Source organism: Populus alba, chromosome 1, assembly GCF_005239225.2.
Source record: "Populus alba chromosome 1, ASM523922v2, whole genome shotgun sequence".
Taxonomy (NCBI): domain Eukaryota; kingdom Viridiplantae; phylum Streptophyta; class Magnoliopsida; order Malpighiales; family Salicaceae; genus Populus; species Populus alba.
The window spans coordinates 49,642,864-49,662,494 of NC_133284.1; the positions used below are offsets into that span (position 1 = coordinate 49,642,864).

General features: G+C 35.6%; 1 protein-coding gene across 1 annotated transcript; it reads right to left on the reverse strand.

The window, feature by feature from the left end:
- Window positions 1-7,943: 7,943 nt before the first annotated feature.
- Window positions 7,944-9,742, reverse strand: LOC118036683 (probable glutathione S-transferase). Its single transcript, XM_035042466.2, has 2 exons — window positions 9,318-9,742; window positions 7,944-8,499 (listed from the first exon to the last, which is right to left on the reverse strand). The coding sequence occupies exons 1-2, from the start codon at window positions 9,633-9,635 to the stop codon at window positions 8,155-8,157; spliced, it is 663 nt and encodes a 220-aa protein (XP_034898357.1). The 5' UTR covers window positions 9,636-9,742; the 3' UTR covers window positions 7,944-8,154.
- Window positions 9,743-19,631: the final 9,889 nt, after the last annotated feature.

Consider the following 19,631-nt stretch of genomic DNA (forward strand, 5'->3'; position numbering starts at 1 on the left):
GTTTTAAATTTTAAATTATTAGATGAGAGGTATTGCACAACTGTGTATCAATAATTCACTAAAAATGGTTATTAATTTATTTAACTAGATGTTTTCATAGATCTTTTTTATTTATATTTTGAATTTTTTTATGTGTTAAACACATGTAAACAACCTGCATACTTGTTTTTTTTTTTTAATTACAACATGTAACAGAACTAGTTTAAATAAATTGTGCACTTATCTAAAATGTTCTGAACTTGAAACTCTATAAAGGACAACCATTTTCGTTAGTTATCATCAAAAGATGAAGGGAAAAAAGACCCTAGGCTGAAAAAACTTTGCATGATAAGTCAACATATCTAGAGTCTATATATAGACATATACAAGCTCAACACAATATATCACCAAAACATTATTGAAACATGTAATTAAAAGCTAAAGGTATATTTCATGAAAAATATTGATACTCTTATATATACCCACCAAAAAACCTCCCCTTTTATCAATCTCCCCCTCCCCTACAACCCAGGTCTTAGCAACCTTCTTCAAACCTCCCTCATGCAACACAACCTCACAAACACCTGTAAACGCCCCTCTTAAGCATCCAAAACACCCCCCTTCTTCTCCCTGCTACCCTAAACCTTTTGAAACCTTTGATTTCACAAACAACAAACACTTCCCTAACACAACTCCATTGCCCTCCGTCTCTTTTATGTTTTATTTTGAATGTTTCACATCTTGGCTAGATTACCAAGATCTCAAAAGGGATTTTTCAAAGATTAGTCATGTCATCAACCTCTTTGTTTCCAAGAAAACAACAACACAAGGGAGACGGTTTAGTTTTGTATCTTTCTTCTTCCCTTTAGAAGAAACAAACCTTTGTGACAGTTTGAACCTTATATGGTTCAACTCTTTCAAAATTCATGTAAAACTAGCATGATTTCAAACCCTTAAAGATTCCGGGAAAAATACATCCCTTACTATAAAGCTAGAAACAAAAAATCATGTCCAAACTAGCTTTCGGAGACAACAAGACCTTTGTTGAAGCTCTCTCAGTCAAAAAACCATCAAAGAAGACGATGGTGTATGAGCCTATACATGATGACAAGGAATGGCTTCTGAGAAGTTTAGTAGGTTTATAGCCATAGAAGTGGAACTTAACTGGAACATATGGTTTTGAAAAATGTTAAGAAGGCAATCAGCTTTCACTTTCTAATAGTAAGCTAAGTAGTTATCACCTTTACAGACAATGATTCCATGGAGAAGGAATTAATAAATAGTAGCTCTGCCTTGGAAAACTACTTCTCTTATCTCGAACCATGGAGAAGGGAAGTAAAAATTGTAGACAAATTTGTTTGGGTGTCTATTTTGGGGCTTCCTCTTGTAGGATAAAACCTCAGATGTATTGAATCCATTATAGAAGATGCAGACAAGATGGTTGGATACAACACTACAAGCATGAGCCAAGGTTATGTATAGGAGTTAAGGTCCTTCTAAGCACAACCTCTTTTACAACTTTAAACTAACTATTTTTGCTAATCCTAGATGAAGATGAATTTGATATATCAATCATAGAAATGAAACCATTTTTAGTCCCCTTCTTACCACAATCAAATACTCAATGGATACATTAGGCACCGAAGAATCAAATGAAAAGACATATAACAAATTTACACCTTCAGGAGAGTTTACGCCGACCAGTATAAATGAACAAGATGCTGATCGACATGTTACAACCACCACCTTAACAGAGCAACAAGACAAGGACATGAAAAGTGACCCCTCTCTCATTCTGCACAAGGCATACTAGACCACCCAACAACCTAGACTTCTCTAACACAACATAGAAAACCTTCTGCCTTTTCCCTAAAACTAAGGAAACAAACAAACTATAGATGAAAAATCAGCAACTGCACACCACCTCAAACCAAAAGAGAAGAAGCTTAGAAGAATCAGAAGATTCACACCTAAATCTTCATTCAAAAAAAGGAAGAATATGATGAAAGTTAGATCTTTTGCGGCTCATGTTGGTATATTAGATAGGGCACCCAATCTTCTTGCAACGGAGGTAACCAATACTCAAAATAACACACCTCTAAAAGACACCATGCCATCCCCTAATATTAAATAATATGATGTTGGAAAAGAAGATAAAAACCCTATCTATGCCTCTATGAATGATGAAACCAATGGCATGCATTTCCATCTACCACCCCTATTGAATCCTCAAAACAACCAACAAACCTCTTTAGAAGTGACCAATGAACACACATATAAGGATAAAAGAAAAATAAGGAAACTGAAGTTGTTGCAAGCTAGTAGTAGTGTTGCTAACACAACGAAGGATTGTGATTCTTCAGACTCCCTAAACTTAGGAATCTAACAAGGAAATGTTTGGTTCCAGATTACTTGTATGAAGGATTAAGACAATGGTTTTGAGAGTGAAAAAGAGACTTAAGAAATGATACATGAAGTGGTGGCTTTGGGTCTAGGAAAAACTCAAGAACTCAAACTGTATGAAGAAGGAATAAAAGGAAACATTGACAGAGAAGTAGATGAGTGGACATCAGTCAATTAGTTATAAGTTTTTTGCCTTGCTAAGTCTAGTCTATCTTAGTTTTTGCTCTTTCTCTATGAATATCTTTGCTAGGAACAGTTGTGGTTTAAGTATGTCACACAAACAAAATACCATTCAGAATAAGCTTATAAACAATAATGTTGGTATTTGTTTTCTTTTAGAAACAAAGAAAAATAACTATTGTGACTCCTTCATTTGAAATTTGTGGAATATTGTAACTATCAAATGAGCTTTTCTAAGTTTTATTTCATGTTATATTTTTCTTAATCTCTTGTTTATGCTTTTCATTTCCTTTACTATACTTATGTTCTTATGTTTTTTATTTATGTTTCTCTTCTTCATTATGTTTAGCCTAAGTTTATTATGTCAAGGTGAAAAGGTTTCACTAATGATGTTAGAATATGTATAATATAAACTCAACATGAACTTCAATGTTTGTATCCAAGAAAGTTTGTTATTAACATGTCTTATCTTTTTATCTTACTAATTCTTAATACCTTGCTTGTTAAATGGTTAATCTAGATTTGTGTTGTATAACACTTGGTACAACAAATGCTTAGCACTTTCATAACTAACCGTATTGTATAACCTACACCTGTGTTATGAAAGGAACTTGATTTGTTGTTAACATAAGTTAACATCATAAATTCCTGACAATATTTAAAAGTATGGTGTTACTAAACTAAGATAATTAATATGATCATGTTAAAAATTTATAATGAACTATTAAGGATAAATAATCCGATTGGAACCTCCTTTATGTGTGGTTTCTAGTTAATTGATAAAAAGAGTTTATACTATACTTATTTCTAATACTATTAGTAGATTCTTTGACCTTGACAATTGCTTTTATCATTGTTGAATCCTCACATTAATCTTACATCTCAAATTCCTCTTTAACTTATTATTATTATTATTATTATTATTATTATTATTTATAATTTATATAGTTAACCTACCTATGGTTCGACCCCGGTCTTACCGGGTTATTTATTATTTCGACACTCCTGCACTTGGGAGAAGACATCAATCTTTTGGTCGTGTCAATGATCATTCCCATTGTCCTCCAGTTTCTTTCTTCTTTATTTTTTCCCATTTGAGAGGATAAATTCTTTTAACTTGCCTTTGCAACTTTATTGTTGCTAGTCAAAACATTAATTATATAATTTTTGTTTGTATCACTAGCTCCTAACATCTCTTTCCTGAGATAAAAACCTCCATATCCCCTTACATGAGCACATCCTGTTTTGTGACAACATATCCAAGCCATGTTTATTCATTAGCATATAAGCAACAAAAAAAATCTATCGAACAAGGTCACCACACCAAAACCCTCATATTTCTCTAGTAGTCTTCTAAAATTAAAGCTAAGAAACCCTATTTATACTAGCCTTGAGCCTAAACTAAATAAGAAAAAAATTTCTAAACTAAAAAAAATAATAAAAACACCATAAAAATATTTTGATAAACTAAATATAACAATAAAAATAACTAAGAAAACAAAACCTCTTCTAAAAATCATGCAACATCAATAATCCAGGTCTTTCTATGGAGATTTTAGTGTGGGCCTTTATAAAAATTAGGTAATTAAGTTATTTGGAGATTGGATGTTTAAAATTTTTTGGTGTGTGTATGTGTATTTGTTGAGAGAGAGAGTTTATTACATCTCCACTTAAACAAATATTTTATTTTGAACTCTAATAAGTGTTAGAGTATTTCACAGGGGAGACAGATACTTCTATTAACAATATTCTAAATGGTCACCACTTCTGTATTATAGATTGAGAAGATGTTGCCAATATATCTATTAATTGGCTAATATATTCTTATACCAATTAACATAACATATAACATAGACAAGATTTCTCAATCCCTAAATTAATTGTCCAATAATGGTGTATTACACCATTTTTTCAAGAAAATATATAAAAAAGAAATATAAAAAGTGAATTTTATCTTCAAATGTAGTATTTTTTCAAATGGAAAAAAGGAAAAATATTTCTTCATCCTTTGATCATTGACATGACCAAAAGATTGATGTCATCTTCCAAGTGTAGGAGTGTGGAAGTAATAAATAATCCGGTAAGACCGTGATCGAACCACAGGGAGGTTAATTGTATAAATTATAAATAACAATAATACAACAACAACAATAATAACAATAATAGTAATACTAATAGTAATATTAATAATATTACTAATACTAATAGTAATAGTAATATAATAATAATAATAATAATAATAATAATAATAATGAAGAAGAAGAAGAAGAAGAAGAAGAAGAAGTTGATGAGAATTTTGAGATGGAAGATCAATGTAAGAATTAAACAATGATAAAAACAAGTGTTAAGCCTAGAGGATTCACTAATGATATTTCAAACAAAATATAGTATAAACTCTTATTACTCAACTGAAAACCACACACATAAAGGAGGTTCCAATCGGATTTATAAATTATTTAATATGATTAAATTAGTTATCTTATTCGAATAATGCTAATACTTGTGATTACGGCGAGGAGGACATCTCTTTAGGTGCTGATCATGGTAAGGCATCTGCACCAACTTGTGATGTTGCCTCTTCTAGCGCGGGTTTCACAGCATAGAGGCAGTGTGCCTTCACATCGAGGTCAATTCACCCGCAAATACCTTGTACAGTGGAAGGATGACCTCTCAATGTAAGTTTGTTTAGGTTTTAGTTTTTTTTTATATATACTTATAACATAATTTATGAACAAATAATTAATATTTTATTAATTTTATTTAATTTCAGGTTCACAAACATTAAGGCTTCCAGGACAATAACATCGACATTTAAATCCTCGATGGAGATTTCATTATTTCAATGGAGTCAAGTCTCCAGACATCCTGAGTGGAGACCTAATATCGATGCCTGCTTTTTGGCGATTTCAGGTAGGTGTTAATTTTAAATTTTCAGTTTATTTTTAATAAATAATTTTTCTAATTTTATATTCTTGTAATATTTTTATTTTAAATGAATTATTTATTATACACTTAATAAATTTGATTGAGATAGCGCAGACAACAATGTTGTTAGGAGGGGTAGGTGTTAATTTCAGGTAGGTGTTAATTTTAAATTTCCAGTTTATTTTTAATAAATAATTTTTCTAATTTTATATCTTGTACTATTTTTATTTTAAATGAATTATTTATATACACAGAATAAATTTGATTGAGATAGCGCGGACAACAATGTTGTTAGGAGGGTATGAGAGAAATCACACAACAAATAGGTAACTTCAAAAATAATATTTATTTTAATTTTTAATTTTATGTTCTAAATTCTAATTAGTTACTATGGAAGTAGGTTGCGTGATTTTTGGTATGACATCCAAAAAAAGGCGAAAAGAAATGCGAGGGACAACGACCTTGAAGGATGGAAGGAGGTGGCAGTTTGGTCGGAATTCAAACCGCTATTCATCTCGGGAGATATATGGGCGGCATAAATTGAGCACGTGACGTCTAAGCGGTTCTCATGACGCTCACAGTCTAGAGCCAACAATTGAAACCGGTAAATTCATGGTTCGATGACCACGCAAACCGGCGATTATGTCCAGTTTAGCGCATATTTGAAGCAGATGGTAAGATTAATTTAAATGAAATATATTGTTAATTAATTTGTTGTTGCTTATAAATATATTTAACTTGCAAGTTTTTATTTCCTTACAGGCTACGTCTCTTGGACATGAGCCGAGTCCAATGAAGCTATTTGTAGAGACACACGTGCGAAGTCAAGACCGCCAAAAGGGGGTGCAACAACACGTGGACACCCGTGCTCAGCACTTTTTGGTATGTTCGTTCAATCATTTTATTTTGTAAGTTATTGTTTTCTTGAATTGAATATGATGATTTTTTTAAAAAAATTCAGGAGACCTATAATAGATGGTTGAAGGAGAGATATGGGGACGATCCTTCGACCCATCCGGATTTTGATCCGGATTTGTGGATGGAGGTCGGATCGTCTGGTGGACCCGATAAAAATCGGGTCTACAGCCTCTCCAACACTACGGCCAAAAACTTGCGGTCGGCCCGTAGTGTCTTAACCATTAGGAGCTCTTCATCAGTATTAAGCACGCAGTTAGAGGAGTTCATTGCCTTGAAACAACAATATCAACGCCTCTCAACAGATTATGATCAGCTCCGTCAAATGGTTATGGAGATTAGATTAAAGATGGGAGATGATCCATGTGCTCCCTTTTGGTCGTACGGTTCCGGCAACAACCAGCCTCCTCCTCCTCCTCCTCCTCCAGCTTCGCCACTATTTTAGTTTATTTTTGTTTTTATTAAACATTAAATTTGTAAATGAATATTTGGATTAAATTTATTTAACATTATTTATACATTTTAATGTTTTAATACAAATTATTTGGTTATTAAGTTTTTTTTCCTGTTAATAAATAATTTTTTTTTGTAATTTAAATAAATACCGATGGATTTCCAAACAGAAACATCCCCCGTCGGTATTATACCGAGTGTTGCAAAAAATTACCGTCCATGCCATATTCACTGACGAATATATTTTGTCGGTATTTTCCATTACTATTACCGATGGATATATTTCATCGGTATTTGACAAGGAATTCTAAAATATTTATTGTCCTTTCCACAATCACCGACGGATATTCCGTTGGTAAATACCGTTGGAAACACAGATGGAGTTGTTCCGTTGGTAAATGATCTCACGGGTAATTTTTTTTCTTGCGCGCTTTGCCGTCTGTAATACCGTCGGTGTTCCGTCAGTATTTGTTTTTTTTTATTACCGAAAAAATTGATGACGGAATGGAAAATTACCGATGATCAAAATTCCGATAGACAGATTCCATGGAATTAGACCTTAGTTCACTAGCATTTATGAGAAAATTTACATTTGATTTCAATTCCTCAGGTCGTCCTTTGAACCTCTTAATACAGGGGAAAATATAAACCTTGATGGTAGATAGTATTTTGTATTTGTCTCATCCTACTATCATTGGTTTCATGATTAGATATTCATTCATGCATAGCTTTCCTGAGGTCTCTTAAGCTTGCTTAGATAGTGTTTGGAAACGCGGTGCAAACCACGTTCTCAAAAAAATTTAATACGGTTTGTATGTTTTGGATCGTTTTGACGTGCTGATGTCAAAAATAATTTAAAAAAAATAAAAAAAAATCATTGGCATGAATTTCAGCACAAAAAAGTTATTTGAAAAACAATCGCTACCACACTGCTAAACACGTTTTTAGTTTAATAAATTATAGAGTGATGAAGTCATGAAAAAAATTTAGATAAAAATTAAGCTTTCCATGATTAAACACAACTATTTTATTGAAAACTTTAAAAGATAGAAATAACAATTTCCTAGAAAAATCCGGAGATTATCTGATATTAGATAGCTTATCAGCCACGATATATTTGAAGGCTAACAAGCATCACAGGGAGAAAAAACACATCCCAAGCCAGGCACAACAAAGTACCCTCAGAATACAAACATATTACAGGCGCAACCAAGTGCTAGCCTTGTTTGAGACATAAATCACACAAAAACAAAACATAAGTATAACATAACACAGGAAATAACACCTCCTTGTCTATGGCTACTCAAGCCCAAGCTTCTTCCTTACCATCACAGCGAAATCATAGAGTATCTGAAAATCTTTTAGAGACTTGGACACGCTCTCTTTCTGCAAGCACCTCTTACAGCAAGCAATAAGCTTCGGACAGTCAACTTCTATATTGAAGTTGCCGATGGTTTCATAGGCATAAAACCAGCAATAGAAAGGAAGTAGTGCTACATCAACGTAGCCGAGGGTCTCGCCCCCAAAGTAAGGCTTGTCTCCAAGCTCTCCTTCCAAAAGCTTGAGGCTGTCAATGAAATCCTTCTTGGCTGCCTCCTGATCTTCTCCGTTTGTTGTCCATATCTTCCTCCCAAAGTCATAGATCTACAGATTCATATCACACCATTGTAAAACAAATTAGTGACTTTTTGGAATCACAGAGGTCAACGGTTGTACCAGTACTTGTAATTTCTGTCTAGCCAATAACTGTTACAGAGGGTAGAAATTCAAATACGGCTAATGCAGCAACTAATTAAGATGGTGTGTAACGTCTTATTTACTTTGCTGCGTTGAAAGTGACAAATAATTAAGTAATAGACGGAAGGCTCATCGTGACTTTTTTTTTTTAATCAAGGGAAGTTCACCAATAGGAAAAACCTCAATAATGTCACCATCGATGATAATTTTTGGATACTTGAAGGTGACTACTGACTACCCACCAATATAACAAAAGCATCATCACCCAAGCCCAAATCTTATCCTTAATCCAATAAATATGATATTTTTAAAGTTTTATTGGGGCGTCTTAAGGTTGTTGGACCCAACCAATTAGGTAATCCTTGTACAGAAACATCGTGCCAAACTCTACTTTAATTATCAGGAAATAACAAGAATGACAATAATGACCAGAAACTTTAATGGCTAATTTGTTACATAAAAAAAATAAATTTCGTGCCCAAGAACACTTGAAATTAACTTCAAACAGACTTTTCCACCATTCCATATTGTGATGCCGAATTTCTTCCTTGATATGATATTAGTCTCAAGGGCTAATTGTAATGGTGATGTAATATTCTAATTCTTCCAAGCTTATCAAATTGCAAAGTAGGTTTAATCACCGGGGTGGATTTAAAATACACTGTTCAATACAGCAAAAAATCAAAAAACCAAATAGATCAACCATTTAAGAACAAAAAACATACCTTTTTGTCAACAAAATCTGCCCAAAACCTAGACTGAGCTCTCTCGTAAGGATCAGAAGGCATCAAAGGAGCCTTGTCCTTCCACACCTCATCAATATACTGAACAATGATAAGTGACTCACAAACAGGTTTCCCATCATGGACAAGAACTGGGATTTTCTTGTGAACGGGATTCATTTGAAGAAGCAAATCACTTTTATTCCTCAAATCTTGTTCACTGTACTCATACTTTACACCCTTTTCAGCCAAAGCTATTCTCACTCTCATACCAAATGGACTTGACCAGAAATCCAACAGGGTTACTTGATCACCAGCCATTCTTGAAGTGAAAAAGAAGATGCTTGAAGCAAAGTTAGGCTTGTTTGTTTTCTTGGACTGCAAAAGCTGTGCTTTGTCAGCCTGGAAAAGCCAGCATTTGTAGTGAGAAAGGGTGTAGCGGGTCAATATGTCCAGTTTAATTTCTAGAGTTGACTTATTGACTGCATGACAATGATTTGTTCAACATGACAGCAAATTACGTAATCAAGGACCTCACGCTCTCATCTGCCTTTTTCCTTGTTTCCTTCTCCTTTTATGATTTATATAATTTCAGAACAAATAAAATACTTTTTATTTATTTAGTCAATTCTTTTTTTTATACACACACCTGAAGCCGAGGGTGAAAGATTGACCCGAAGCTTGAATTGAAAAGTAGTAAAGGAAGTACTATAAAGCAGCTAAATAAAGACATTTGGAAGTTAATCATAAGAAAATATAAACTATTCTGAATCTCTTTCTTCGCAATCTTGTCTCATACAAAATGATAATTAACCTCAACATATTTAGTACGAGTATGAAAAATAGAATTCACGGATAAATAAGTAGCACTAAGATAATCACACCAACTGGTAGGAGCAGAAGTAGAAGGGATTTGTAGATCTATCAATAAGTTCTGAAGCCAAATAACCTCAGTAGTGCAATCTGCTAAGGTTTTATAATCAATCTAGTTAGAGGAGCAGGCAACTATGTGTTGCTTGCTTGATTCCCCGAAATCAACCTCTGACCAAAGAAAGTAAGGTAACCATCTGTAGACTTGCGATCATTAATACTACATGCTCAATCTGTATTCGTAAAGCCATGTAAAACAAATGAGGAACTACAAGTGATATATAAACCATAAGATGTCGTACGCTGAAGATAACACAAAATGCGTTTAATGGAAACCCAATGAGAATCTATAGGAGCATGCATAAATTGATAGACTCTATTGACAGCAAAGCAAATTTCTGGCCTCGTAAAGGTGAGATATTGAAGAACACTAATGATTTGACAAAACTATGTAGGATCAAAAAATAAGGAATCTGGTAGTATGGTAGCTTTTGAGGTATATATAAGAGTATCAACAGGTTTGCAGGAGGTCATAACAGCCCGAGTATGGATGTCAATAATATACTTATGCTATCATAACATCAGACTCATACTGGTGGACTGAACCTCAATGCCTAAAAAATAATAAACGGTGCCTAAGTCACGAAGTTTAAACTCTAAGCTCAACAACTATATGAGCCGGTGAAGTATAATAGAGTTGCTACCCGTAAGTAAGATATCATCAACATAAACCAAAAGATAAAAGATATCAGCACCAACAAACAAGATAAATAAGAATGTCAACATTGGAAGCGTAAGAAAAGGCAGAAAATCACTCAGATGAGTGTATCTTGCCCGCGAGGCTTGTTTTAAACCATATAGAGACTTAAGCAACCAACACACATGAGAGGGAAGATCAGAGTCAATAAAACCTGGAGGTTGTTTCACATAGACCTCTTCGATAAAGACTGCATTAAGGACCATTATGGAATTGAGTTGATGAATCTTCCAACCACGTGAAACCACAATGAAAAAGAATAATATGACAATCGCCTGCTTAATAATAGGACTGAAAGTCTTAGAGTAATCAATGTCTTCTTGTCGAATAGAACTTTCAACAACTATCTCGTCTTATACTGCTTAACGTTGCCATCCACATGATGCTTTATCTTGTACACCCAACAACTACCAATAACATTCATCAAAGGATTGAAAGGAACAAAGGACCAAGTATCATTAAAGCACAAAACCTGAATTTCATCTCGCATAGCACCATGTCAAGCCTCATACCTATCATTATCAGAGAATGCAATGGGTTATAGCGAGGAGAAAATATTACCTAAAAGAGAGAAGTAACAGAGGTGGCTACAAACAATGTTAGAAGGACGATCTTTGGCACCTAAGGATGAAGAACCATGAGATGCTGACGAGTGGTAGGATGAGGTGGAGGAGAACCTGAACCTCTAAGATGTTGGAGAGGATAAGAGGAGAGATCAACAATGAGTTATAGATCTACTGAAGAACCTATCCGAGGTCTAAAGCTCGCAGCATAGGGGTCGGATAGCCCGCGACAAAACTAGGGTTGACTATGGTAACAAACCTTGAAAAATACAACTCTGAAGGAGGAGAACCTACTCATGCAAAATGATCATTATGAAAACAAGTAGATGGTGACATAAGGACAAGGTTGGGTGGCGTTGGGTTGGTGGCAGACATGGTTTGCTAGTGGGTTATCTAGTTTGGTTGGCTACTAATGTGGTGGATTGGTGGGGCAGTGAGATGAAAATTTAGGGAAAGATTCAAGGTTCATAAGTGTGTAGGTTGTATAGGATAGGAGGATGTGATTAGGTGTTGTGCTATTTGTTCAGATTTTGTAAAAGGAAACACATTTCATGAAAACAAATATGATGGGAGACATAAACTCATGAGATGCTAAATTAAGACAACAATAACCTATGGTTTCACAGCTTCTTTTGTCTATGGTTTCAACACTATTTCTCTTCGAAGATCCCTATGGGATGACCTGCGGAGGTGGAGTCCTAATACTCCTTGGCTGGTTCTTGGTGATTTTAATTCGGTGCTTTCTCAGGAGGATAAACACAATGGAGTTCCTGTGACCATCTATGAAGTTACAGACTTTAGGGAATGTTGCTCAGACTTGGGTCTTGCTGACCTTAACTCAACTGGCTGCCTTTACACCTGGTCAAATGGACATGTCTGGAGCAAAATTGATAGAGTTATGGTTAACACTCATTGGTCCACTTTGCAGCAGCAGGCTCAGGTGCATTTTGATAATCCTGGGGCTTTCTCGGACCACTCCCCATCCTCTATTCAAATAGGTTCTCGGCAGCCTTGCAGGAACAGGAACTTCAATTTTTTTAACATGTGGGCTGATCACCCTCATTTCCTTGAGTTGATTGAGCAATGCTGGAATACGCCTGTTTATGGTTCCTATATGTTCACTTTGTGTCGAAAGCTGAAACTGCTGAAAAGGCCACTGAAGGAGCTCAACAAGCTTCATTATAGTCACATCTCTCAACGAGTTACCAGAGCTGAGGAAGAACTGGATAGCCTTCAATCTCTCTTGCATCAAGACTGTGATAATATTCATCTTCAGTCCCAGGTCAAGCATCTTAGATCACAGCTTGTGCACCTCAAGTCGGCGGAGCAGAGTTACTATGGGCAGAAACTCAAATTCACTTTCTTAAAGGAAGCGGACAAAGGCACCCGTTTCTTCCATGCTTTGCTGAGCCAAAAGCATAGGAGAAATCATATTCCAGCAATCCAGGTCCCCTCTGGCACGTATTCTTCTTCGGTTGATGAGGTGGGTGATGAGTTTGTCCGATACTTTACAAATCTCCTTGGCTCTACAAAACAAATCGATCCCATTAATGAGGATGTCATCCAGTGTGGCCCCTGTATTGATACAGCTTCCCATGCTCTTCTTTTGGGACCAATAACAGATGACCTTATCCAGCAAACTCTCTTCAGCATTGGAAATGAGAAGTCCCCTGGGCCAGACGGGTTCTCTTCCCTGTTCTTCAAGAAAGCATGGAGAATAGTGGGCGGGGATTTCTGTGCTGCAGTCAAGGAATTTTTCACATCGGGACATTTGCTCAAACAAGTCAACCATTCTGTCATTGCCCTTGTCCTAAAATCATCCAATGTTAACTTGGCTGCTGACTTTCGGCCGATATCTTGTTGCAACGTCATCTATAAGGTTATTTCCAAGATTCTTGCGGGGAGAATGGCGCATGCTCTTCAGGATATCATCAGCCCTGTCCAGAATGCTTTTCTAGGAGGAAGAAATATGGCTGACAATATTCACCTCATGCAGGAGCTTTTACGTCATTATGGGAGGAAGAGGGCATCCCCTAGATGTATTATTAAGATTGACTTCAGGAAAGCTTTTGACTCTGTTTAGTGGTCTTTTCTGCGTCAAGTATTGTTGTTTTTGGGCTTCCCTCCTCGGTTTGTCAGGCTCCTTATGCAATGTGTTGAGACTACATCTTTCTCTGTTTCTGTTAATGGGAATCTATATGGTTTCTTCAAGGGGCAGTGTGGTGTTCGGCAAGGAGATCCTCTTTCTCCATATATTTTTATTGCTTGTATGGAATACTTTTCCAGGATGATTATGCAGAGTACGCAGCACATTGATTTCAATTTCCACCCCAAGTGTTGTGCTCTAGGGGTCAGCCACTTAGCCTTTGCAGATGATGTCCTATTACTCTGCCGGTGTGATATGCAGTCAGTTAGCATATTAAACTAGCAGCTTCTTGCTTTTGGTCGGATATCAGGCCTTGATATTAATGCTGAGAAGTCCTCTATATATTTCGGTGGTGTGGGGGAAAGTGTTAAGCTTGCCATCTTGCACCTTACTGGCTTTATAAAAGGGAGTTTTCCTTTCCGTTATCTAGGGGTCCCTCTTAGCCCTCACAGATTATTGGCTAGTCAATTCTCCCCTCTCCTGCAGAAATTGGAATCTTCTATTCAGAGTTGGATGAGGAAACACCTCTTATATGCGGGTCGCCTTGAGCTCATCAGATCAGTTCTGCATGGCATGGTTCAATTCTGGCTCAGTATCTTTCCGATTCCAGTTATAGTTATTACCAGGATCAATAGCATCTGTCGAAGTTTCCTCTGGTCGGGTAACTCTTGTTCTCCTCACTCTGCTCTTGTCTCCTAGGAAAAGGTATGTCTTCCCAAGCAGGAAGGAGGCCTGGCTCTCCTAGATATCAGGGCAAGAAACAAAATTTTTTTAGCAAAACAGCTATGGAACTTTCATCTTAAAACTGACTCTTTGTGGATTCATTGGGTGGCACATTATTACCTTCCTCATACAACAATCTGGGTTGTGGGTGTAAGGAGTGTTTCATCGCCTCTATGGAAGTCCATTTGCACTCTCAAAAACCAGCTGGTGGAACAATGCGGAGGCATACCTGCTGCTATCACTACTCTTGAAAATTGGCATAGTGGTTCGGGGACATTTATGGCTAATGCTCATGAATTCTTTAGGATTAAAGGTGAGAGTGTCCAGTGGGCTAGGGTGGTTTGGGAGGAATGGTCACTGCCTCGAACCAGATTTATTCTATGGCTCGCTACCCTTGGTAGAGACTACGCACAAGGGACCCGGCTCAGCTACTTCCCACAGAAACTGTGTTTGTTCCTTATGCAGTAGAGAAGACGAGTCAACACGCCCACCTTTTTTTCAATTGCAACTGGACTTCTTTACTCTGGAATCGAGCTAAGAGCTGGCTTAGAATCTATCAGCCTATGTCTACACTTTCCAGTGCCATCAGAGGTCTGAATGGGAGGAGTAAAGAGCTGAAGCTAAGAATGAGACGTGTATCCCTTGCCCTACTTGTGTATTTGATTTGGGATGAAAGAAACAGCCGCATCTTTGCACAGAAGTCATCCTCTATAGATGCCACATTACGAAGATTTCAAATTCTGTTTTACACAGTTTTGCTTTTCCATGAAAAAGACCACTCTCTTTACCATGTTGCTGCTTGACAAAGAAGATAGTTCTCGTTGATTGATACAACTGGGTTTGTAGTTTCTTCTGCTCAGTTTCTGTTTTCAGAAAGTTCAAGCACAATCTTCATGTCTGAGCGTGTTGATTCTGTCTCCTGCAAATTCCAATTTCAGTTTCCTTGGTCTTCCATGCAAATCGTTTTCATCCTGATACGGTACTGCATGGGGAAGCCTTGGTCATGCATTTTCTACGTGCTGCTTTTAATGCCGGGTCCCTTGTCTCTGCATGAATAGTCAATGTTTATTGGCTGCTTGTGATTTATTTTGCATGGATGTATCGTAGTGAATTAAATTGCATTGATGGCTGCGGCTGGGTTGTCTTCTAGTGAATTAATTTCAGGCGATGACTGGGTTGGCTGGTAGCAATTTATTTTGCATGGATGGCTTGGTATATGTCTTCTCGGCTGCTAGTGAATGCTGTTGTAGCTGTTTCTCCTTGTCGTCTTGCGGTCCCTCATTGCTGCTCTTGGGATCTTTCTTTTGCTGGATTTACGGTGTGCTGGTTGCTTTTGCTTCTGCTTTAGCTGGCATCGAGGTGCAAATCCAAGTTGATGATGCTGGGATAGCTGGCCGACAGTTCTCTCTTGGCGTGCTAAAGCTAGTCACCTGCATGGCTTTGATTGGCTAGTGCTTCATTTTGCTGGTGGCTGTTTGTTGGCTTCGAGGTGCCTGACCTTCCTTGGTCCCCTTCATTAAGGAACATGTTTCCCATTTTTTTTTGCCTTGAGAGCTTGCTTTTCTGTATGCTGATTCCAGCATTGTCGTTTTCCTTTTTGCTTTTAGGTTGTGCTTCGGAGTTTTTCTCTCTACTGTTCAAGAGAGATTGTTCCCTTTGCCGGGTTTTGTATGTTCATTTGTTCTGCTGGTTTCCAGCTTGTTTCGCAAGCTTCGCTTGCTACTTTTTGATCTATACAATACTTATATTTGATCAAAAAAAAAAGAAAAAAAAGACAACAATAACCTAGATGAGAGGAACTATAACCTAAGAACACATATGGAAATGAATGAAAATCCAACTTATGACTATAATAAGTAAGCAAAAACTGAAAACAAAGACACCCAAAAGTATGTCAAAAATCATAATCAGGAGTACAATGAAACAAACACTCAAACGGAGATTGATTTTGGAGGACAAGAGTAGGCATATGATAGATAAAATATACTTACAATTCAAACACAATTGCAAAACCATAATGTAGCACTACATTGTCCTAGAATGGTAACATCAGTTTCAATAATATACCGATGGCGATGCTCAACGGTGTCATTTCGGTCATGTGTATGAGAAACAAAAATAACTTGTGATGAATAACAATAGTCTGGAATAAACTATTTCACTAACAATATTCACCACCCTAATGAGTTTAAACAAATTTAATTTTGTGTGAAAACTAACACTCAACAAGCACTTGAAAACAATGGAATGTAGAAAACACATCAGTTTTTGCAACAAGAGGATAATACCATATATATTTTGTATGCGCATTGATAAAGATAACAAAGTAACAAAAACCATTAGAGGAAAACATAGGAGCAGGGCCCCAAACATTTCTAAATATTAAATCAAGTGGGGCAGTAGTTTTATGATTTGTATGTTTCAATGAAAAACACAATGACTTACCTAGTAGACAAGCTTGACATTGAACAAGAGAGCATTTAGAAGTACATGCTATTTTATTTTTGGAAACTAACAAATTGAAAATACATGAAGTAGGATGACCCAATTGACGATGCCATAGATGAACAGTCGTAGAGATGCAAGGAGATCAATAAGCTTGAGGAATGGATGTTGTAGAAGACTTAGATAGAACATAGAGACCATCGTTACTCTGATCGAAAAGGAATTCAAAATCAGACACAGATGCATGAAATTCAAAATAAACATTTATTATCACGACAAAAATTCTTAAACAAAAAAACAATGGTTTGGTAACTTGAGGAACATGAAACACATTAGATACTAGGCAAGATGAGCAAAAGGCAACAAAGATAGTATCGATAGTCAAGGTGGGTTTGCAGCCATGGATGGAAGGGAGGTCTTTTGCAGAAACTTACAGGTAAGGAGATGGCTATGAAGGTCAGCATATGATAATGGTTCTTCCTTAGTAGCAAGGTTGGTTACCAAGTCCTTAAACTCATCACAAAGGCCATAAAAAATATAAAGGTTGAAGTATTGAAGAGAGATAGGGCGGCCAACAACAACCAATTCATCGAATAATGGTTTTTATTTGCTGCATGTACATAGCAAAACCTTCTCGAAAATCTTGAAAAGATCCATGGAGTTGCATAATATGAGAATTAGATGGAGAGGCTAACTTTCTTAAGAGTATGCCAAACATAATGAGAGGTCTAGCAATCTACCATAAGGTGTAGTACATCTATAAAAAGAGAAAAGAGTAAGGCACTCAAAATAAGTTGATTATGTTGCTTCCAATGAAGAAAAGAAGGGTTGATTATCGAAGAAGAACCAATAGAACTTTCATAAACAAAAAAAGGACACGACACAAAATGGAAGGCACACTAACTAAGATGAATACGGCTTCATTTTGCATTCTTTCAGTAGAGATAATTGGTTTTTCGTAAACTTTAACAAAACAACTTGCTAAAGGTTGGACAAAGCAACTATAATTGAAGTTGATGTCCCTACAATATGAAGATGAACGATAGAAACATGAGAAAAATAACCATTTTTCTACTATGCAAGAGAATGAGGTTGTTGCTATGGGAAGGCACCATCGGTAGTAGCTTATGAGTGGTCGGTCAGCTGGGTTGCAACATTAATTTGGTGGAGGGAGAAGTCGGCAATAATAGAGTCCATTTGAGAGAGGGAGAGAGGAGTTTTGATGTGTTAAGGCTCTGATACCAAGTTGAAAAAAAAAAAGGAGGTTTAACCTATCATTTAACCAACCTTTATTATTTATATGTGTATAACAATATACAATAGTAAAGGTAGAGATGACAACATTAGAATAGTCCCTATAGTGCGTGTGTGTGTACATTCCATAATAATATAATATTAAATAACATAGGAAAAATAATAAATATAACATAATTAAAATTTTAATCGATCAACAAATTATTGATTAATTTTTTTTAAATAGTCTCCTAAAATACAGGCTAGGCATGCACCCTTTATTTATATACTATTTTTAGACCTAAACTAATTAATTTTTATTTATTGAACTAACTGTTTTCTAAACTAAATAGAAAGAATAAAAACACCATAAATTTAAATATTTTTCTAAACTAAATAGAAATAAAAATAACATTGGAAAAAAAAATATCTTCCTTTAAAATCCTCTTGTATTTTGTTTTTTCTAGTTGGAGAGAACTCATCCTCAAGTTCAAATTACTTTTGCATCAATCTCATGGATTTCTAATCAAGACTCTCAATCTATTTTTTCTTTTTTTTCACTTGAAATGTATAATAAATTTTATATATTTCAACTTAAATCTTTTCATCTCAACGATACTTATGCTAATCAAAAGTTGTCTCCACTACTAATGTCTTTCGAATGGGGTCTCAAAATTATCTATGGATATCCATGATCACTATCCCCATCCTCCTTCAATTGTTTCTTCTTCATTCCTCCCATTTGACGAGATAATTCTTCAACTTGTCTTTGCAACTTTATCACTTCTAGTCAAAACCTTAATTATATTATTTTTCTTTGTATCATTAGCTCCTGAACATCTCTTTCCTAAGAGAAAACCTCCACATCCCCTCTTACATAAGCACGTTCTATTTTACAACAACATCTTCCAACCATGCTTATTCAATAGCACACAATAACTAACCACCAAGAGTCTTTGGGCTTTGATATCCACTAGCACAACTTTGATACCAACTAACACTAATGAAAACAACACATGAAAAACAACAAGCACAAGCAATATAAAAATTTGTCGAATAAGGTCACTACACCAAAACCCTTATTCAAAATTTTTATAACTTAATATTTCTCTAGTAGTCGCCTAAAATTTAAAGCTAAGAAACTCTATTTATACTAGGGTTGGGCCTAAAACTAAATAACAAAAAAAAAAAATTTCTAAACTAAAAAAGAAAAGAATGAAAACACCATAAAGATTCTAATTAATAAGTGTTAGAGTATTATAGAAGGGAGACAAATACTTTCTGTTAACAATATTCTAAATTGAATCACCACTTTCGTGATTATAGATTGAGAAGATGTTGTGAACAACCAAAAGATTGATGTCTTCTCCCAAGTGCAGGAGTGTCGAAGTAATAAATAACCCGGCAAGATCGGGATCGAACCACAGAGAGGTTAATTATATAAATTATAAATAACAATACAACAACAAGAATAATAATAACAACAACAACAATAATAATAATAGTATAGTAATAATAATAATAATAGTAATAATAATAATAATAATAATAATAATAATAATAATAATACGTGGCGTTGT